This window comes from Centrocercus urophasianus, unplaced genomic scaffold, assembly GCF_019232065.1.
Source record: "Centrocercus urophasianus isolate 14NV4802_14NV808 unplaced genomic scaffold, USGS_Curo_1.0 seq_28, whole genome shotgun sequence".
Taxonomy (NCBI): Eukaryota; Metazoa; Chordata; class Aves; order Galliformes; family Phasianidae; genus Centrocercus; species Centrocercus urophasianus.
In genome coordinates, this window is record NW_024884844.1 from 10,773,801 (window position 1) to 10,792,751 (window position 18,951).

The window sequence follows — 18,951 nt, forward strand, 5'->3', positions numbered from 1 at the left end:
TTTCATCCAAATATTGCTGTTTCCATGAAGCACTTTTCTGAAAATGTTTTGCTTTTGCTTTGATGCTTAAATGCTTAACATGTGAGTGCTGCTATAAGGTGCTGTTTCCTGATAATAGAGTTTTCCTTCTGTAAGGAAAAGTTTCCACAATCTTCTCTGCTATGCTTATATTTGATAGAGCTCTTAGGCTGAGGCATTTCATGGACAAGATAAGGTTTGGTTAAACATCTGAACTCTTGAATGTTTATCTGAACTAGATTCGACCTCTAAATTTGTCCATCATTAGTTATTTTGCTTTTCTTTTTAGATACTAAATTATGCTATTAAATATGTTCCAAAGTAGGTTAAGTCCCTGTGCAGTTTGTCAGCTGGAACATTAATTTTAAAGCTAAAACAGTCTTTTGGTGTATCTCTTTTATCCAAGTTTTAACCGTGGCTAGTCAAAGTATGGGTCAGTGCACCCATGAAAACCCCATATGCAGCTGATTGAAGTGTCTCAGTGTTATGATGACTGGCCTGATTTTATTTTAGGAAAAAATTGTGATATATAGCAATCATTTGCCTGTCCAGACAAATGTTCCAGCACAGCTGTTCTGAAGACTGAATGAACTACTGAAAAAATGTCACTGGATGCCCTTCTGTGTCTCTGAAGGTCTGTTCTCTGAGTACCTATGCAAGGGGCAGGCAGAGCTGGGGTCCCAACTGCCTGCTTCAGCGAAGCCCTTGCACTAGCAGTAGAGGAGATGCTCATCTCTGGGGTCCCAGTCACTCATGCCTTCTGCTAACCACATCTGTGTGCCCTCTTTGGACTCTGGTCTGATCTACACCAACCCAAATCTTTGCTCTCCATCTGACTGTGATGGCAGTGAATCATCAAACTGCAGCTGCCATTGTTAGGAGACACTGAGTGCATGATCTAGAAAGCCAGAATTATTCCAGGATCGCTATACACCTTGGCTGGTGCCAGTGGCATAAGAAAGAGAGAGGGCAATATACATTTTCTATAAATGTGACAAAATAGAACTGTAGCCTTTTATTAGCTGATCTTTGTTAGAAAATTCATATAGTCAATGGGAAAAACAAGCAAAAATACCCCGTAGACTCTACATGACAGGCTCACACAAAAGCTATAATTCTCTCCATTGGATTTGCTTTCTGTTCTTATGTTTATTTTATGGAGATCCTTAAGAACATCTAATGGATATCCTTCCCATGCAATTCTGACACTACAGTGCAAGCCAAAAAGTTTGAAGATCAGTTGTGTTTTAACATATAGAAATCATTTATCTGGAAACATAAAATGAATTTAAGTTCACTTGGTCCAAGTTTTACATTTATGTTCATGTAAGTGTTGGGAATTTCTACAAGAGGGTAGTAGTGAGGTAAGAAGTAAACAGGATTCTTAATTCATTTGATTATTCTGTTTAAAAAAAAAAAATAAAATAAAATTGGCTCCTAGGTAATCATTTTCTTCTGTTATATTTCTTCTAATGATTTAATTGAGATAGGGGTAACTTGATAGAGTGGATGTATACACAGAGTATAGCGAATGGATTTTGAATCCTTGACTAGATTCTTTGATTACTTTAAAGGTAATTTTTATGCTTTTTTCCTTCATGAATTTTTCTTCTACAGTCAGTAGCACATACTATATTTGCTATACTAGAAGATAAAAATATACAGGAACTTATGATTTGAAACAGCAAATGAGGGTTGCTGAAAATAACTGAAAATAACAATTTTAACATGTTGGTTGTCATAATCTACACACTATAAATTAAATCTATCCTTTACTGGTTGAGAAGCAGTAGAAGTTCATAATGGGTCAAAAATATTAAGTTATGAATATAATTGGAGGTTGTGTGTAATGGGAATATAATTAAATTTTAAAATATGGTATTTTTTAGAATGTAGAAGTATAAAATGTAATTGATGAGAGTCTCCATAAAACGGAAATTCTTTGTTATGATATTCTTTCTGCAGAGATCCCTTAGATCAGATCTGAAAAAAATATACAGCAAAGTATCAGTGTGTTTCTAAATTTAAATATGTGAATAATCTGCGTGACTCTGAACAAGGGTGATATAAATACAGCAATGCAAGTTTTCCTTGTTCCTTACAGATAATTAGTTTGTTTTCCAAAGCATAAGGTAGAATTATACATAGATTTTGAAGCTAAAAGGGCACACATGACTGGCAGTACCCAGAAACTCAGAAGGGTTTTCTTTCAGTATAAAGCTCTCTCCTTGTAGAGAAAAGAACCCTATAACTTACTTGTCCTTTTGACTGAGCAATTTAATGCTAATGATGACTATTCACATTACATGAGAAAGATTGAAAAGGTTTTTTCATACTAACTCAGTTGGGAGGTAAGCTTAAAGACTTGGAAGTTACTGACTAATATTCCTGAATAGAAGAAAAACAGGACTTTGTCTTCTAAAAACAAAACAAAACAAAAAATAAGTATCTAAATGCATTGCTTGTTGTAAATTACTTTTCAACTTGATCTGGAAATAATCTTCAGTTCCTTGCTCTGTCTTCCTCAACCTTTAATCGCATGTTTGTTTTCTTTTGGGAAGTCTGCTTAAATAATATTTTTATATTATGTGTGTCAACTTCAGAAGTCATTAAATCAAATGCTACCATTCTTTTTTTTCTCTGAAACTATTGCATTTTGTAAAAGAGTTGGATGAGATTCTATGGCTGAAAAAGCTGGAAGTGAGTAGCACTGAGCCACCCAGGTAGTGAAGTTCAGGGCTGCTATTCACGTCCTACATGTTAGGTAATCTGAGTTATTGGGTATTTTCCTAGGAAATTTAGCAGTGCTCTGCAAAGGGGACTTCAAAAAGCCTGTCACTCTCCTGCCTTTTGACACTGTAACCATCTGTAACAGGATGACTCATTACCTGAAAAAAAGTGGTTACCAAAGGATGCTCAAGAATAAATATATCCATAGCAGTCTGTGGTCCTATGAAACTGTACTCCCCTATGCATGAGGACTGTATAACAATGTAGGACTGCAGCCACTTCTTGCAAATTGGCTGTGTCAGGAATCCTAATCCTTGGCACGGGCTTGGTGAGAGCACTCTCCCTTCTTAGAGGCTGAGCAGCCTGACTCTGTATGCTGCAGCAGCTTCCATCCAAGTCCCACATGTTTTACATTAGATGAACATAAACTGGTCATACTGTATGAATAAAGCAAGCTCATTGATTTCTGACATTGTGGTTTTTATATTCAAGTAAGTGTGGTTAATAGCATTTCTAATGGTGTGACAATACAAAAAAAAATTGTATAAAGAAAGAATTGTTGTGTCCTGGGTGATCTAGTCCAGTTCTTCCTGTCATAAGGTACCATGCTCTGTCTCTCTTTTCATAAATTTATTAAGTTTCATCTTAAATTCTTTTAGTTTTATTTACCACCATGGATTCTTTGAAAGGCCGTTTTAGAACTTCATATTAGGGCCAGTTTATACTCATCTATTCTTGTGCCAACATTGTTCTTCAGTTTAAACAGCTCTTCTCCCTCCCTGGTGTCCTGTTCTCTCCTGCTCCTCTTCTACCCCCACAAAGAAATTCATAGAGAACAATCACAGCCCTTCGCAGACATTTTCTAGCCAAAATCTTCATCCTCTTTCAGCTCTTTCCGCTGGTGAATCCCACAGCATTGCCTATGCTTTGTATGACTTGAATATCTGTTTCATGTACAACAGCCTCCAAGGTGGAAGTTCACCAAGGCCTCGAGCAGAGAGTTTGTTTCTCTTGCTGGTTGAATATTAGGAAGCGAAGAATTGGATATTTGGGAATAAATTATTTTCTGAAAGAGTGGTGAGGTATTGGCACAGGCTGCCCGGGGAAGTGATGGAGTCACCATTCCTGGAGGTGTTGAAGTACCATGGAGATGTGGCACTGAGGGACATGCTTAGTGGGCATGGTGGAAGTGAGTTGAGATTGAACTGGATCTTAGATAGCTTTTTAACTTTCAGGATTCTATTATTCCATTTATGGCCACTATTCACAAATAGATCAGTGAACTTATAACCAAATAATCTACCCAGGTGTCTCACTTGTTTTCATGTTTCTAATAGCAGAGTTTCAAGTTCTCAACAGAAATATTTTGTCTACCTCTTTGGCATTGGCTAATTTTAGATCTAATGTATTTCTTCAGCTTCCCATTATACGGTCACTAAGACTGTCTGATGTCCTGATTCACCTCTGAACTGATGCTGCTTCCAAGTACTGACTTACCCACAAATACTTTTGAATGCTCCTACTTTTTATATTGAAATTATTAATCAAAAACCAAAGATCAATTCCAAGAATATGTAAGGACTTGCGATAGTATCTTGTGCCTTTCTGAGTCATTTCACTATTAGTGTTGTAGTTCTCTCCATATTCTCCAGTTTAACTGATAATTTCCCATTTGGCATCACAACTGAAGTCCAGATAGATTTTGTTTATCGAATTTCTCTTTTATGAAAACAAACAAACAAAAAACTCACGGTTATTTTGTTGAAGACTGACATCAGTTTAGTCTGGTATGATCTTCCTTTATTAACCCAGGGCATGCACAAAAATATTTTCTTACTTTTCTAAATATTTATGCTACAAATGCCATTAAGAAAATCTGCATAGGGAGTACCATTTTGTTTCACAATGTAAATGTGCAATGATATTTTTATACACACTATTCATTTATTTCCATTTATTATTAGCGAGAGACCAAATTTTAAAAAAGTTTATATGCATCAGAGCGTGATGCAAAATATGAGTTATACAGTCATTTTATTGAATCTTTACTGCTAATGCACACAAATTTCACAAAGTGTAATGACAATACCGAGCACTTAAGTTGTTAGGCTGTCATATTACAGCAAAATTATTTGCACTATATAATCACTGTTTTCTTTTTCCTATTGTTTATTTCTGAGTGTGCTTCATAAACATTTGCAAATGCAGATATAGTTGCTGTGGCAAATAACGTGTTTTAAGACCATAAACTTGAATGACTCCGTGTCCTTTGGTGCCCATGAAAACAAAATTTTCCTAGCATCTCCCAGTAAGTGATAGCCAGCCTGTCATCTGATGCCACAGTTCTTGAATCTACCCTGTGCAGTCACAAAACCTGTAATTTTAAAGCTTATCATAAACATAGGGATTAGGGGTAATGCCTGATTTCTGTATTTTCCCCACCGATCATTTGTGTAATGCCTCTAAGCAGACCATGTTTTTGTCTCTCATTTTGCTCTTTTGAAAAAAGGATATAGTAATTATAGTGCGGGGAGAACTCGTGAGACCTGCCCGGGAACTTCCCAAAGGGATTAAAAAAAAAAAAAAGATGATTGACAAAAGTCTTTAGCTCAACAAAGTAGGTGAAGTGAATTCTTTATCCCTAGAGAACAGGATTTATTGACTCTATCTCAGAGGATCACAAAGGGAAGGCAGCAAGAAGTGACTTGATTTTCTCACTCCCAAAACTTCGGTGCTGGCTGAAACAGTGGTCATTTATTCAGGCAATAATGTGTGTTGCTCCTCCTCTAAAGGACAAGCAGTAGTTTTCCCTCTGCTGCAATCCAAGAAGATAGGATAAAATGTGGAATTCTGAGTTCCAGTGAAATCCAATAAAAGTTAAAGCCCCAAGTCATTATATATTCTTAAATTACAGTGTCTTCTGGAATGTAGGCATAGTCATACGCCTCTGCAGGTTACTGATACAATTCTTGAGAAAGACGAGACACTTTCAGCAATTAAGCATTTCATTTCCTTGAAGTTAAATAATTAACTGCTTTCAGTTAATACATTTGCACATATGTGATATTAGTGCTGTAAGCCTTTCGCTATCTGATGTTGCAGAGACCTAGCTCTTCCTCTCGTTCTACCATCTTAGCTTTGATTCAGTCCTGCAAGATGTTGATGAGGGCTGCATGTGACCATGTAAAGAATTTAGAAAAATCAGTAGTTTGAGATGTGAGCTCACAGATAAGCCACTTCACATCTGGATCATTTTATATATGTAAGGTAATTGTATTTAGGTTTTAATCGGGGTATTCTGGATTTTGAATGGTCAAGCTTGTTCCTTTTACTGTTCCTTAGGAAAACAGCTATTAAATCCTAACTATGGGTGTTGACTACATCTCCATTTCTAAGAACTAAGTCATCGAGTGTATTCAAATAAATTGTGCACAGTCCAAATTAGTTCTCACCTGCAGAACAAGACCAATTGAAGTGAATTACTTCTAATATAAAACTGAATTTCATCATGTCTTATCCACCCTGACTGCAACTCTTCAATCCTTTCCATCCAAATGAATTACACGCAATAATTTTGGGTGTTCTAATAAACAGATAGACATCATCATAATGTATTTCAGTTAGGAAGAGGTACTTGAAAGAAATTGGTTTTTCTATACACATGATGTGAGACAATCAATAGTGCTTTAGTCTGACAAGTACTGTCAATATCCATTGTCACAGTTCAGAAAGTCATTAATGGATAGTTCTTCAAAAACCAATGCTTTCATCACGTTGGAAGTGTTCAGATATACTGTACCTGGCAGGAATTAATCATAGGTAAACCCTTGTGATTTAGTATAAATGTTTTGTAAATTACTTGTGAAAGGAAAGTCATTGCAAGGAGTGTGAGATAATGTTACGTGTCATTAGAAAATCCAGTAAGATATGGAGCTGTTTAGGAGATATTTTAATGTTTTATATTCTGAATTATTCAAGATTAGCCATGAATGTCTCACCCAGGAAAGAGTCTGCTAGACATCCACTGTCTAGGTACAACCCTTCTGCCCCTTAGACAACTTTTCTACTATATTCATAGAAAATAATCACTTAACATACACTTAAATAAACCTTCCCCATAAAGGGCTAGAGCCTTCTCTGTACCTTTTAGTTGTGCCCATGCCAAAATCCTAAAGAAAGGCTTTCACAACTTCACCTTGCAAATATGTTAGCTATTGCTTCAGCCTACTGAAGCGATAATATGTTTATGATCATTGCATCATATAGACATTTAGTGCATTCAGATATGTCACACAATACTTCATCTGTAAATCTCAAAAGTTCCACTGACTCTGATAGTGCTGTTTTTGCAAAATGGTGTGATTTATGAGCAATGCATTAATTCTTTCCTTCCGCCTGTCTTCTTGTGTAAAAGCTATATATATTATTAGGAATATTAAGGCTAGATTTTTGGAGTTGAATAAGTATTCAGAGGATTTATATAGGCCCCCCAAAAGACAGGTCAGTTTTTATCTTGATTTAATATTCTTTTGCAGAGAATTTAGCCTCTAGTTATCCTTCCTAATTCAGTCAGTGTTCTTACAATGCTATTTAACATCAAGAGCCACAAATAAGTTCTTTCTTTTATGCCTAATGCTCTGCTTATACTATTTTCTTTTTTTACCAGTTCTGTATTACACTTCTCTAATGTGGTAAGCTTTATGATTTAATGTACTTTAATTCTAGAGCAGATAGTAAATTGCCTGAGGAAAGGAACTTGCTTTCATTTTTTTTTCATTTATCTTTTAATACCTGCAGAATAAATAAATACCTCCCTAATAGAGTGACCAAAATCATTAAAAATATACTTATTTATTTATTTATTTATTTATTTTATGCCTGAGGGGACCCAGTTTATTCCAATCCAAATGCAAGTTTGTGTAATTCCAAGCTGTGCTCCAGGTATGCTTTTGCTTCTGTGTTGGAGTATCCTGCACCCACTTCCAGCAGAAAGAAGTTAGCATAATATTGTGGTCCCTGTTGGGTTTCCCCCTATGTCTACTGTAAAAATGCCCCATCTCCTGTAGTTTCTCTATATCCCTTGAACATTATTAGTAACATAGATACAAAAATACTTAAAAGTGTCATGTAAATGTAGGGGAATTATGCTTCTGTTCTGTGTTGGATTCGAGGCACTTGTGTCGATGCAAGTAGCTCCAGAAATGGAGGATATCAGTTTATTTAGTGCAAAGAATCAAATGGCACAGCTGGGCAGTTTATGCCTGGATTTGAGAACAAGTATTAGATTTATTTTCTATTATTCTATGCTTAGAACCTTAAGTGTGCTGTTTTTCTTCAAATACTTTGCTGAACTGCTTTCCACTTTTTTGCATTGCCTGAAGCTAATCAGCTTTCTTTCATGGAGGAGTCTTCTGTCCAAATCCACAACATGAAATTTTAAAAAGAAGGTACTACAAACTATATATATATATAAAAAGCCACTATATATATATATATATATAGTGGTTTATATATATATATATGTATATATATAGTGGTTTTTCAGTTTTCTGATTTTTTTTTTTTTCCCTCTCTTGGAATTGCATTTGGCCCTCTTTCTATTTCCAAATATGATAGCAAAGTCATTTTAATGATAATGTGAGAAGAATGGTTTGGCAAGAGAAGGGTTATTTCTAAATGAGATCTTGACAAGAATATTTCTGGCTAAACTTGGTTTGGAACATGCTATCTAAACCCTTGAATTTCTGGGAGATTTGGAGTTTCCCTCTGGTGAGTCATACTTAATAGAATAAAACGAAAAATTCATCAAAATTGGCTTTGCTGCTGTTTTTAGCTATGTTCTATACCACCCAACCTATAAAATGCAAAACATCCATGACAATAATTATTCCTACCTCTAGATGTAGTTTTAACACCATAATTGCTGTTTAAGGTATGAAGATTCTGGCTGCGTTAATGCATCTTTCTAAGCAGAGAAATCTTTACCCTGTTATCAAATCCTAGCTTCCTCTATCTTGCTGTTTGCAGAATTATCATATTCAATTCAGTTAAAATCTCTAATAAATTCTGTGCACATTTAGAGCTAAGAATGTACTTAAAGTGGGCATAAAGCTTTCCAGAGTCCTGCAGAATGTGAAATGTGGCAAGCATCTAAAGTCACTCCTGAGCTATTTTCAGTCCTGCAATTGGTAAGCTTCATACTGTAAGTCAAGAAAAACCAAATCTACGTATGAATTGCTGTGGACAGAATGACCCGAAGCAACAAGAGAGTCCCGAAACTAAGTACAATTCACTTCACTGTTTCAAAGTACCATTAAGATGCAGAATTAGAAACATCCATTTGTTGTTCTTTTTATAGCATGGCCAAGTGACTTGGAATTTTAGCTTGTCCCTGCCAAGGATTGCTCAATTTTGAACAAAAAGTCCTCAACTATAATGTTAAAAAAGCACCAGCCATCAATTGAATGCTAATCTTTATATTCTATGATACATCGCTCCAAGAATGCTCCATTAAATAAATGTGAATTCTATTTTTCATAAGTGATGGATTATTGTACCAAGCTGTGTATTTTCCAGTAAAGTGTCCTTTTATTTGTCCTGTGCGATTACTAGTTTGTGGAAGTATGTGTGGGGTCATTTTAGTGCTGTGGGAAAATGGAGCACTCTTCTGTTAAAATCAGTAGTGAAATCAGGAGCAAACTATGCTCTGATCATCATAGGCATGTGTTTAAATATTGCTTTCCTTAATTGGCTATGTTCTATTTACTTAAAATGAACAATTTGGCAAGTTTTTCTCCCTTGACAACAGCAAAGCATAAACCATTTTATAAGTTTGGCTGTTAAAATCAGATTTGTAATGTAAACCACAATATTCCAGGGTTATTATCATCGCTTAACCAGTTATTTTAGCTTGCCATTGTTTTAGACTTGTGTACCTTTAAACATTCCGGTTCTGTTTATACCTAATGCAAAACTTCTTACTATAAAATAGCCCAATAATTTTGATTATAATTTGCTTTCTGTAAACCTCTTCCCTGAATCTTCCATCTGAAGATCATTGCATTGTAGAGGAGATCTGCTCTGGGCAGGGAATGTTATTTGGGGTCCTTAGAGTCACAGAATTCTCAGAGTTGGAAGAGACCTCCCAGGCTTCTTTTCTCCAGGCTGCACAGCCCCCCCCCAGCTCTCTCTGCCTGTCCTCACAGGAGAGGTGTTCCAACCCTTGCACCATTTTTGTGGCCCTCTTCTGGAGATGCTCCAACAGGTCTGTGTCTCTCCTGTACTGAGGACTCCACATCTGGATGCAGTGCTCCAGGTGAGGTCTCACCAGCACAAAGTAAAGGAGCAGGATCACCTCCCTTGCCCTGCTGGCCACGCTCCTTTTGATATAGCCCAGGATATGTATGGCTTTCTGGGCTGTGAGGGCACATTGCTGGTTTATGTCCAGCTTCCCATCCACCAGTATCTTCCCAGGTCTTTTTCAGCAGGGCTGTGCTCAATTCTTTCACCCCCTAACTTGTATTGGTAGTAAGGGTTGTCTTTACCCAGGTGCAAAATCTTGCATTTGGATTTGTAGAACCTCATGAGGTTCACCTGAGCTTCTTGGAAGTTCTACAGAAAGGGAAAACAGATCAAATCCTGCAAGATTAACTTGTGGAGAATCTCTGCTTTGGTAGTTTTTTAATATATCTGTCTATTTGTTTGTTTGTTTATTTCTGTCAAGGGCAAGAGAGACCAAGACAAAGGTCAGACAAGAGTCCTGAGGCTCAGGTGGTTTGTCAGAAATTTCTAAAAATCTTCTTGTCCAGGGAAACCTTTGGAAAACATCTTCCTGTGGCTTCTCTGTTTCTTCTGGAGCATCCAGCAATGAGCAGAATTTCTTCTTGCTGCTAATACTGCCTATTTTCATAGCTATGATGGTGCCCTGTAAGCACCTCAGCAGAGAAGAAGTTAAATTTATGCCTTTGAAACTTCCTCCAGGGGATTTTCTGCAGCTGGGTTCTATGTCTTTTTGACACAGAGCAGGAATAAATTGAGCTCAAAATGTTTCTCAGTTTGGTAAATGCCTAAATATAATAAAATATAATCATTAGGACAGGAATACTTTTCTTTCCATAAATTAATGCATCTTGCACACATTTCATGGCATACAGCCATGATTTCTATAACTGCATTAAATATATATATAACGCTTAATCCATCTTGGCAAGAGAACTCAGTCCTTTGCTAGTGGAGTAACCATCCATCCTTTCTCTTTGCAAGCAGCATGGAGCTAATAGTGCATAACACACTTTCAGTCCGGACTTTTAGTTGAAAAATCATCCATGTGAAACTTGTGGAATTCCTGAACATTTCATGAGTAAACTGGTAGCCATCCAAATACTTATAGGCAATAAAAAACACGTCTCTGTAACTAACCAGCAGAGTGAACTTGTTATGTTTATTCAGAAAAGTATTAATCAGATTCTCTGTACTGTCCAACCAGCTACACTGCTGACCTACCGCATGACTTTACTGGGGTGGTTTTGGCCATTGCTTTCCAAGAATATTTGAGCAAACTGTTATTATTAATACTTTATAAATAAAATTTCACTGAGGCTTTTTCTTTTGTTTTCCTTTAGTTTTCAGGCTGAACTACAGTGCTTCAGACTCAAATGACAGAAACCGAGTTAAAAGCAGATTAAAGAAGTTTATCTCCCGAAGACCATCCTTGAAAACGTTGCAAGAAAAAGGGCTGATTAAAGGTGTGTTCTCTTTTATAATTTTTGGAATTGAAAGTAAAAATATACAAATGAATTTGCTTGTTTCACTCTCAGCTAAAAGCATATGTGTATTGAACAAATGGTTTTGTTGATGTTTCTCAGAAAATTTGCACTGCTGAAATATAGTGAAAAAATCAGTATTTGGTTACATATATCTGTGCTTGATATTTAAATGTAATACTCAGTTTTTTTCTGCTTTCCTTTGCTTTTGGTAGAAGCCTGTTCACCTAACATAGTCACTCAACATGCACCATGCCAATCAGTGTGCTGCAGAACTCCATTTCTTTTTAGGAAATGGGTGCTGGTATAGCATGCTATTTAGAATGAGCAATAGAAAGTTCAGATGCTGTGCTGGCTAATTTCTTTTCTAGGGTAGGCTGTAATGCTTCCTGCTCTATTCTCATTATTTTTCTAACTTGCCAACAAAATGCATTTTTAACAACTTAAAATTGTTGCCAGTGAATAATAAATGCTTTGAATCAGAGATCTTCTCCTGCCTCACTTTGGTCAGACGTCACTTTCACATATCCTTAAAAAATGGTTGCTTGGACAAAAAGTGTTTGCGAGATCATTCATGAAGTATTCTCCCTAGAAGTTGGTAGTTCACTTGAAGGCAGTAGCATGCTGACCACTAATAATCAAGCAAAGCCATGCTTTCGAATATTGTCTGGAGTAATGCTTTAAAAATTTACGCACTCCCAAATTATTATGTGTGAAACCCACAACTGCACATGCAAATTGACAGGAAAAAGGCATTTTGCCAGCAGCCCCTGTCAGTCTCTAGAGTGTGAGTTTTCCAGTGGTGTGTCAAAAATGGCAAGGGGTGTTGCTGGTGTGTGTGAAACTGGTCTTCCTGAGCCAAGAGACTGACCCCAGCCAGCACAAGCTGAAAAAGCCCAAGAGTTAAACTCTGGCTGGGCCCCTTGTTGGAAGAGAAAGAGGGGGCTTTGTGAATTAAGTTTGTACATATTAGATATGTGGAAAAATGTTCAGCAAGGTGTTTCTTCCTCTAAAGAAGTCTTCAGTGCCTAAAGCCATTATATGCTGTAATAGTGGGCTTTTGCTTCTAACTTCCACAGATGCTTTAAAAATGCCATAGATACAAACACATGGGTGTGAGTATGCTCAGCTTTCAGGATCTGCCTTTAAACAATTGTAATGTCTGATTTCAGAGGGTATTTCCTCTTTGAAGTACTCTGTGGGTTGAGGATGGGATTTGAATGCATCCCATTAGTTTGTTTCATAGAGTAGAAATGTATAGTCTTTTACTTTCTGGATTTAAGGGTGTCTTTTTTTTTTTTTCTTCTTCTTTTTTTTAAGTTTAATAAAGTGTGTCTGATGAATCTCCTGCAGTGTTACATAGGGATCGGATGTGATCCCTGCTAACAAATCCAGATTCATTAGCATAACTCAAATCCATCCCCTAATATATCTCACTAGGAAAGCCAGATGCATTTGGTTTTGGCTACACATTTGTTAAGCTCTTGATTCATAAACATAGGTTGGTTCTACCTGAGATAATCTTCCATGGAAAGCCAAGATGTATGATTTGGGGCACAGTAACTCAGAATCGGTAGTTGGCACGGTTTTATAACTGAAATAATGTTGCCATAAAGAAAACATGTTAGTTATATACTATGCGGTTTCATTAGGATTAGGTTTTGGCCATGCAAATGAGACAGGATTCGTTAGCACAGCTTAATTCCAGTCTATGGTAAGTCTATGTGAAATGCACATTCGATAAGGTTCCTCCATTGTCTTCACCAGAGTTTATCCCTTAATCTGTTAAAATGTTATGAAAATGCAGTTGCAGTGTTTATACGCAGACTACTTTAAAATGTTAATTTTTAGATTCACATTAGAATATTTTTAAATCACAAAATGCAAACAGCAAATGAAAAAATGAGAAGATTGCCAAATTTTGTGTTTTAAGGTGCATCTACTTATTTTTTTCTAAAGGTGAATGAAATGGCTGCAGATGCCTCTCAAAACTGTTTGCTTGTTTCTTAGGGGAAAAACTGTTAACGAATTTTTACAAGAAGAAATTCCTCCAGCTCTGAGAACACTCATACTAACTTTTATCCCGTAGGGAAATGCTTCTGTCAGAATTGCAAATCCCTTAAAATAGGGGCTCATAATAAAAGTGTGTCTAAAGCCTTGCAGGACATCTCGGTACCAAATTTCTGACAAAGAACTGTTCTGTGTGCTAGCGAAGAATTGATATAAATATCTATGAAGCGTGTGGTGTTAATTACTCTAAAGCAGTGGCACTGTAGGTGATGTGAAAACCTTCACTTTTCATCAAGTGCTATTCATATTTGCCAAGGGCACTATAAAGCTCTCAAATCTATATTGATTTTTTACATTGTATGTCACGTTGGAACCAAAACTCCAATAAATTTAACACGTAAATTATAGTCATGAGTAAATACATTTTAAGGTGGTAAGTTCACTTAAACACAGTTCTGCGAGCTGTTAGTCACTGATGTGTACACACTTGGCCAGAAGACTCGACACATTTCTCTGCATTAACCAAATTTGGGAATACAGGCTTCAAAATTAAATAGCAGTTTGATCTCCTGGGGTACTTTGTTCTGCCAACACTATTATCAGAAAATCTAGGAATTATGTGATTGTCATTTAACTCTTAACAAAACTTTGTTCTTGTAAGGTGTAGCAAATATCTGTAGTGCATATAGTGGGTATTTATTCGTTAGAATAAGAAATAGGTGGGTGATAATCAAATAAGAGAATGTGAGCAACGTGTAAGTGTTAGTTGTTTGGTTGTTATGCTACTTTTTTGCCTATGAGAAGCCCATATGTGAAGAGCACATTGGCTCAATTTGTTGCAGTGGGCTGGTACATGGGGCTTTTCATGCTCCAGTGAGTCCTCTAATGAAGATTGCCAGTCCTCATGCTCACACAAAATTTATTTGGTATGGAGGAATTTTGAATCATTTTTGAGGCGATGTGTAATGCAGTATTTTTGTGTACCATGTAAGGGGCCTAGATGCACACCATGTTTGTGTGAATCTACATGCACACGAAGCTAGAAATAATAAGAGGCATGTTCCATGCCTGCCATTTTAACAATGTTATTTCAAGAATAGCTGTGTTCAAATTTATATGCTAGGTCAGAGGTTCTCAGTTCCTTGGGATTGAAATATTCTCAGAATTTACAGAATCTGCACTAATATGCTAGAAAAATAATATATAAATCTTCTCTTTTAGAACTTCTTTATAGTCTATAATTGAACTTTGATCTTTATGTTTGAGCATTGTCATGATTTAATATTATCCCAAATGAATTGCCAACCTTCAACTTGATATTGGCCGGCTAACTTCCTGATTTCTGAGCCTCTTTAGTTCAACAGAAAAAGAAAAAACTTCTATGAAATGGTGACTTTAAAGCTATGGTAGTTGTCCTGGCAATAGACTATCACAAAATGCACTAAATGATAAATAGATAATTAAATGAAAACATTGCTAACAACTCGTAAACGATGCTATGGGAAATGAGAACAATGCAGATGGCAAGAAACTCACCTAGAGTTTTGCTGTTGTTGTTGACTTTTTATTTCCAAGTGTAGATAATGAAGGAAGTTTATAGAACTAATTTTCTAAGTTAAAGAAAAAAAAAACACAAAAAAACAGAAAACCCCAAAACCAAAACAACGTGAAAATTGGAATGGTTACAAATCCTTCAAGATGAATCTAAAAGTCATTCAATTGCTGGTGAAAGGAACTAGTTGTGATTTGGCTTGATAGCCTACAGAACAAGGCTGAGCATATGTTGGTGGTTGTGCAGATAGCAGTGTGAAGATCAACAGTTATTTCATTTCCAGACAAGGGAAAACGTCATAATTGTCTCAATGGACCTTGGAGTAATTCAATGTAGTGAATGTAATGCTCATGAGAAGTCCAAATGTAGAGATTAAGATTTCCTTTTTGATGTGTTCTGTAATTCCTCTGGGTTAAAAAAAAAAAAAAAAATAGCGATTTGGTGCCCATAATAACTTCAGAAAAGTTAGGAAATATTTCTTTTGATTTATGGAGGGTGTGTCACAAGGATATTTCTCTCTTTGACCACCACATAGACTTTATGATATTTTTTGAAACCCATTGGATGGCCAAACACTGGGCAAAGTGATATTTCCATTGACGCTACTCTAATCATGACATAATGATCAGAAATCATTCACATAATTTAAAAGTATCTCATTTTTGAGACCTGCTTTAAGAAGAAGTACAGCAGCCTCACACTCTTTGAATTTAAATGAACTCTTGTCTCCAATAATACACCATAATTTCTTAAAAGAGACTGGTGTCTACAGTACTCTCTATTTTTTCCTTCTTTTTTTTTTTTTTTTCCTGAGAAAGTAAAACAAATCTTCTAGCTCATATGCCACTTAATAGTAACTGCTCACAAATGTAATTTTTATTTAATTGATGACCACCACAGATCAACGGTATATAGTAAATCTCCATGTTAAAAGGACTGGCAAGAATCCCAGCTAGCATAAATCAGAGGAGCTCTGTTGACAACCTTGCTGACTTCAGTCAGCTGAGAACCTGGCCCACTTATTGTGTAAGCATCACGGTGTTACTTGGAGTCCAGTCAGTGAAGAGCATGATTTTAATATCTGACTTGGTATTCTCACTCTACTCTTAGAGCATCCAGAAGTTACCTATCAGAATGTGGTTCTTTGGACCACTTCCATTCTTCTTCCAAAAAATTAATTGCTATGGTACTTACTGTCCTGTCCCCTTCTCTGCTCATACCTCTTTCCGGACGTGGAGTTCACTCTGCAAGTATTTGCTTCTGAAATGCAATTAACTATATTACATAGATATAATTCATGTTTGTTAAAAAAAAAAAAAAAAAAAGAGGTCATGATACCATTACACCTTCTGTTGTGTCAGAATTTGAGATTCTGTCTGAGAATTTGAGATGTTAGCAATTCTCTACTCTTTTTTTTTTTTTTTCCCCTCATAAAAAGTACTGAAATATGAGTTCCTTCCCAGCGTGGCCGCATCTCAACCATGTACACCAAAAAGCAGTTAAACAATGACATTCTCAGTGAGGATGTGGCTTTTGCGATTTTGTTTTAATTGTTTCTTTTCCAGAAGTATTGTCTCTCCTAGGCTGGGATTCTGCAGCTCAGGATTAGTGGCTTTGCTGCAGCTTGTGAAAGCTGCTCAAAAACAGCAACTCTGTCAGGCTGAGGAGAACTTGAAGCTCCCCAGAACAAACAATTCATTGCAGCTGTAATCTTCATTTTATATTGTACAACTTGTGAATGTCCATTCCCTCCTCTTCTGGTGTCTCATTTTATATCTGTGTGCAAAGCTGCCACACACCCTACCGTTCTGAATAGGAGGTTGAATGCACAGATACAAGGGATGCGTAACGTAAACCATACCGCCAAACTTATTGTGAATATATTGCTCTTCTTAAAAATGCTTGTTGTTTTTTCATACTACAGTATGACAGTAACTGTCTGTGTTTGATGTATGGTTTACCAGCCTGATGTAGACTTATGGTTAGAGCTTAACTTGTTAGTTCTGCTTTTGCAGCCAATTCAGAATAACTACAGATGCCCCAAGATATTAAAATTGACTGCTCAAATGGACTCAGTGTGGGAGTTTCATTGGTTTTAAATTGATAACAGCTGAAAGAGTGAATGATTAAAGCTGTATATGGGCATAGTATGCAGCTCCTTTGTACAAGCTCTTGTGAACAGAATCCACTGTATGGGAATTGCCTTTGTTCTAATAAAAGATATTTCTGAACAATTGTTAGTTTAAATTTTTAAGTGATGAAACAAGAGCGTTTCAGGAGCCTATAGAGGAAATAATTCCTGAGAAACTGGAATAACTCTGAGAAGATAAAGTGGATTTCTATTCAGAAGGGAGCATTTAAAGTTAAGTAGCATTCCATAAGGTGGTAATTGTGTCTATTTCCCAGGCATTTGAGTTAAATAAGCTGGATAGGAAACATAAACTGTCATAACAGGAGGTTAGAAGTGTTGTGTACATCTTTTTGGTTTTTTTTTTCAAGTCATAAAAAATGAAGATTTGAAGGACTTCACCACAAATAAATCAAACAAGGGTTTTTTTGCTTCCTTTATCCCTTTGGGAGCAGTTTCTGTTCTTTGAAAAAATGTTCTGGATAGTTTCTCCTCAAACTATATTTGAATATACATACTTATAAAAAGAATAAGAAACAAATATTTATACCTTACTTACACATCAATCTATTGTACAAAAATTAATAACTTGCCATTCAGATAATGCCTTGTATTTAAAGTGCTGCACAAGCAAATATAAAGTGAGATTTCCCCAGCTATCCCCATGACCTCTAAGAGTGTAAACATGGTGGTTGTAACTCCTGCAATTTCCATGTTTATGTACAGAAACAGATCCAGTAAAAATCCATTGGCTGGATACAGTCACAGTGCCTGTGGCTTAGGAGCACCCAGAATTCAGAATATTTGGATGGCTCCTTAGGTCAAGTACTTCAAAACCGTACAGTGTGACTATATCTGTATACTGAAGGGCATGTGAAATGGGATTAAATGGGATTAAATCATCTGCTGGAGAAGGTACAGAACGCACATCCAGAAAAGGGGTGATGAAAAGGTGAGAACTACAAAACTGTTTTCAGACTTGTCAAAATTTCATCCCAGGGACAGCGAATGTTCTGCATTCATATTAAAGAATAAAAGAGTAACTGCAAAATCCTGGAAGTGATTATGAAGTGCATATAACAGAGATATTGCTGAACTTCTTTGCATTCATTTTCATTCAGTTCTTCAAGTGCTGCCCATCTAAACGCAGTGCAGCTCCTTGCCTGTTTTATTCCCGAAATAGTTTACAAATATATTTGTTTTTTACTTCTTTTTTAACATGATTTACATGGAAGAGCATTCCATCTTATGCAAAGAATTTGACAGGTCTCTGCTAATATCAAAGAAAAAAACAAACACAATTAAGATGTCAAAGGAGGAAGTGCTAGTACTTTTTAATCGTAAATCTCTGTATATATAATTACCACTGAAGGCAGCTATAAATGTTTTATGAAGAATATGTAACCAGACTGTGCTTTGTCAGAAACATAACCCCAAAACATGTAACAGCCTGTTTGCTGATGCTTAACGCGCACATGCACACAAACTTCTTCAGTGTTGTTCTGTGAACCCAGTCCTGCATTCCTTCTGCAGCCAAAACTACAGCTAACTTAAATTCAGGCTTTGGTGTACTCTACCCAAATGCAGATCACATGCACTGGGAGATACACTTGGTGCATATGCCATCCTCATTGGTATGCTGAATAAGCTTCTCTGGTGAATTCCTGCAAAGCCTTCCCTGTCTTGTTTCTCAGGATGGTTTGTTGGTTTTTTTTTTTTTTTCTGGGGTATTTGGAAAGCAAAGGCAGTCA

The 18,951-nt window shown here is 36.4% G+C and overlaps 1 protein-coding gene across 5 annotated transcripts in view; it reads left to right on the forward strand.

Moving 5' to 3' along the window:
- The window catches only part of ARHGAP15 (Rho GTPase activating protein 15), a 318,826-nt gene that overhangs the window by 173,119 nt on the left and 126,756 nt on the right, over positions 1–18,951 (forward strand). For all 5 annotated transcript variants that reach the window (XM_042827045.1, XM_042827047.1, XM_042827046.1 and 2 more), the window contains one exon: positions 11,370–11,492. In XM_042827045.1, the coding sequence (XP_042682979.1) occupies positions 11,370–11,492 (123 nt within the window). The remainder of the gene's footprint in view (positions 1–11,369; positions 11,493–18,951) is intronic.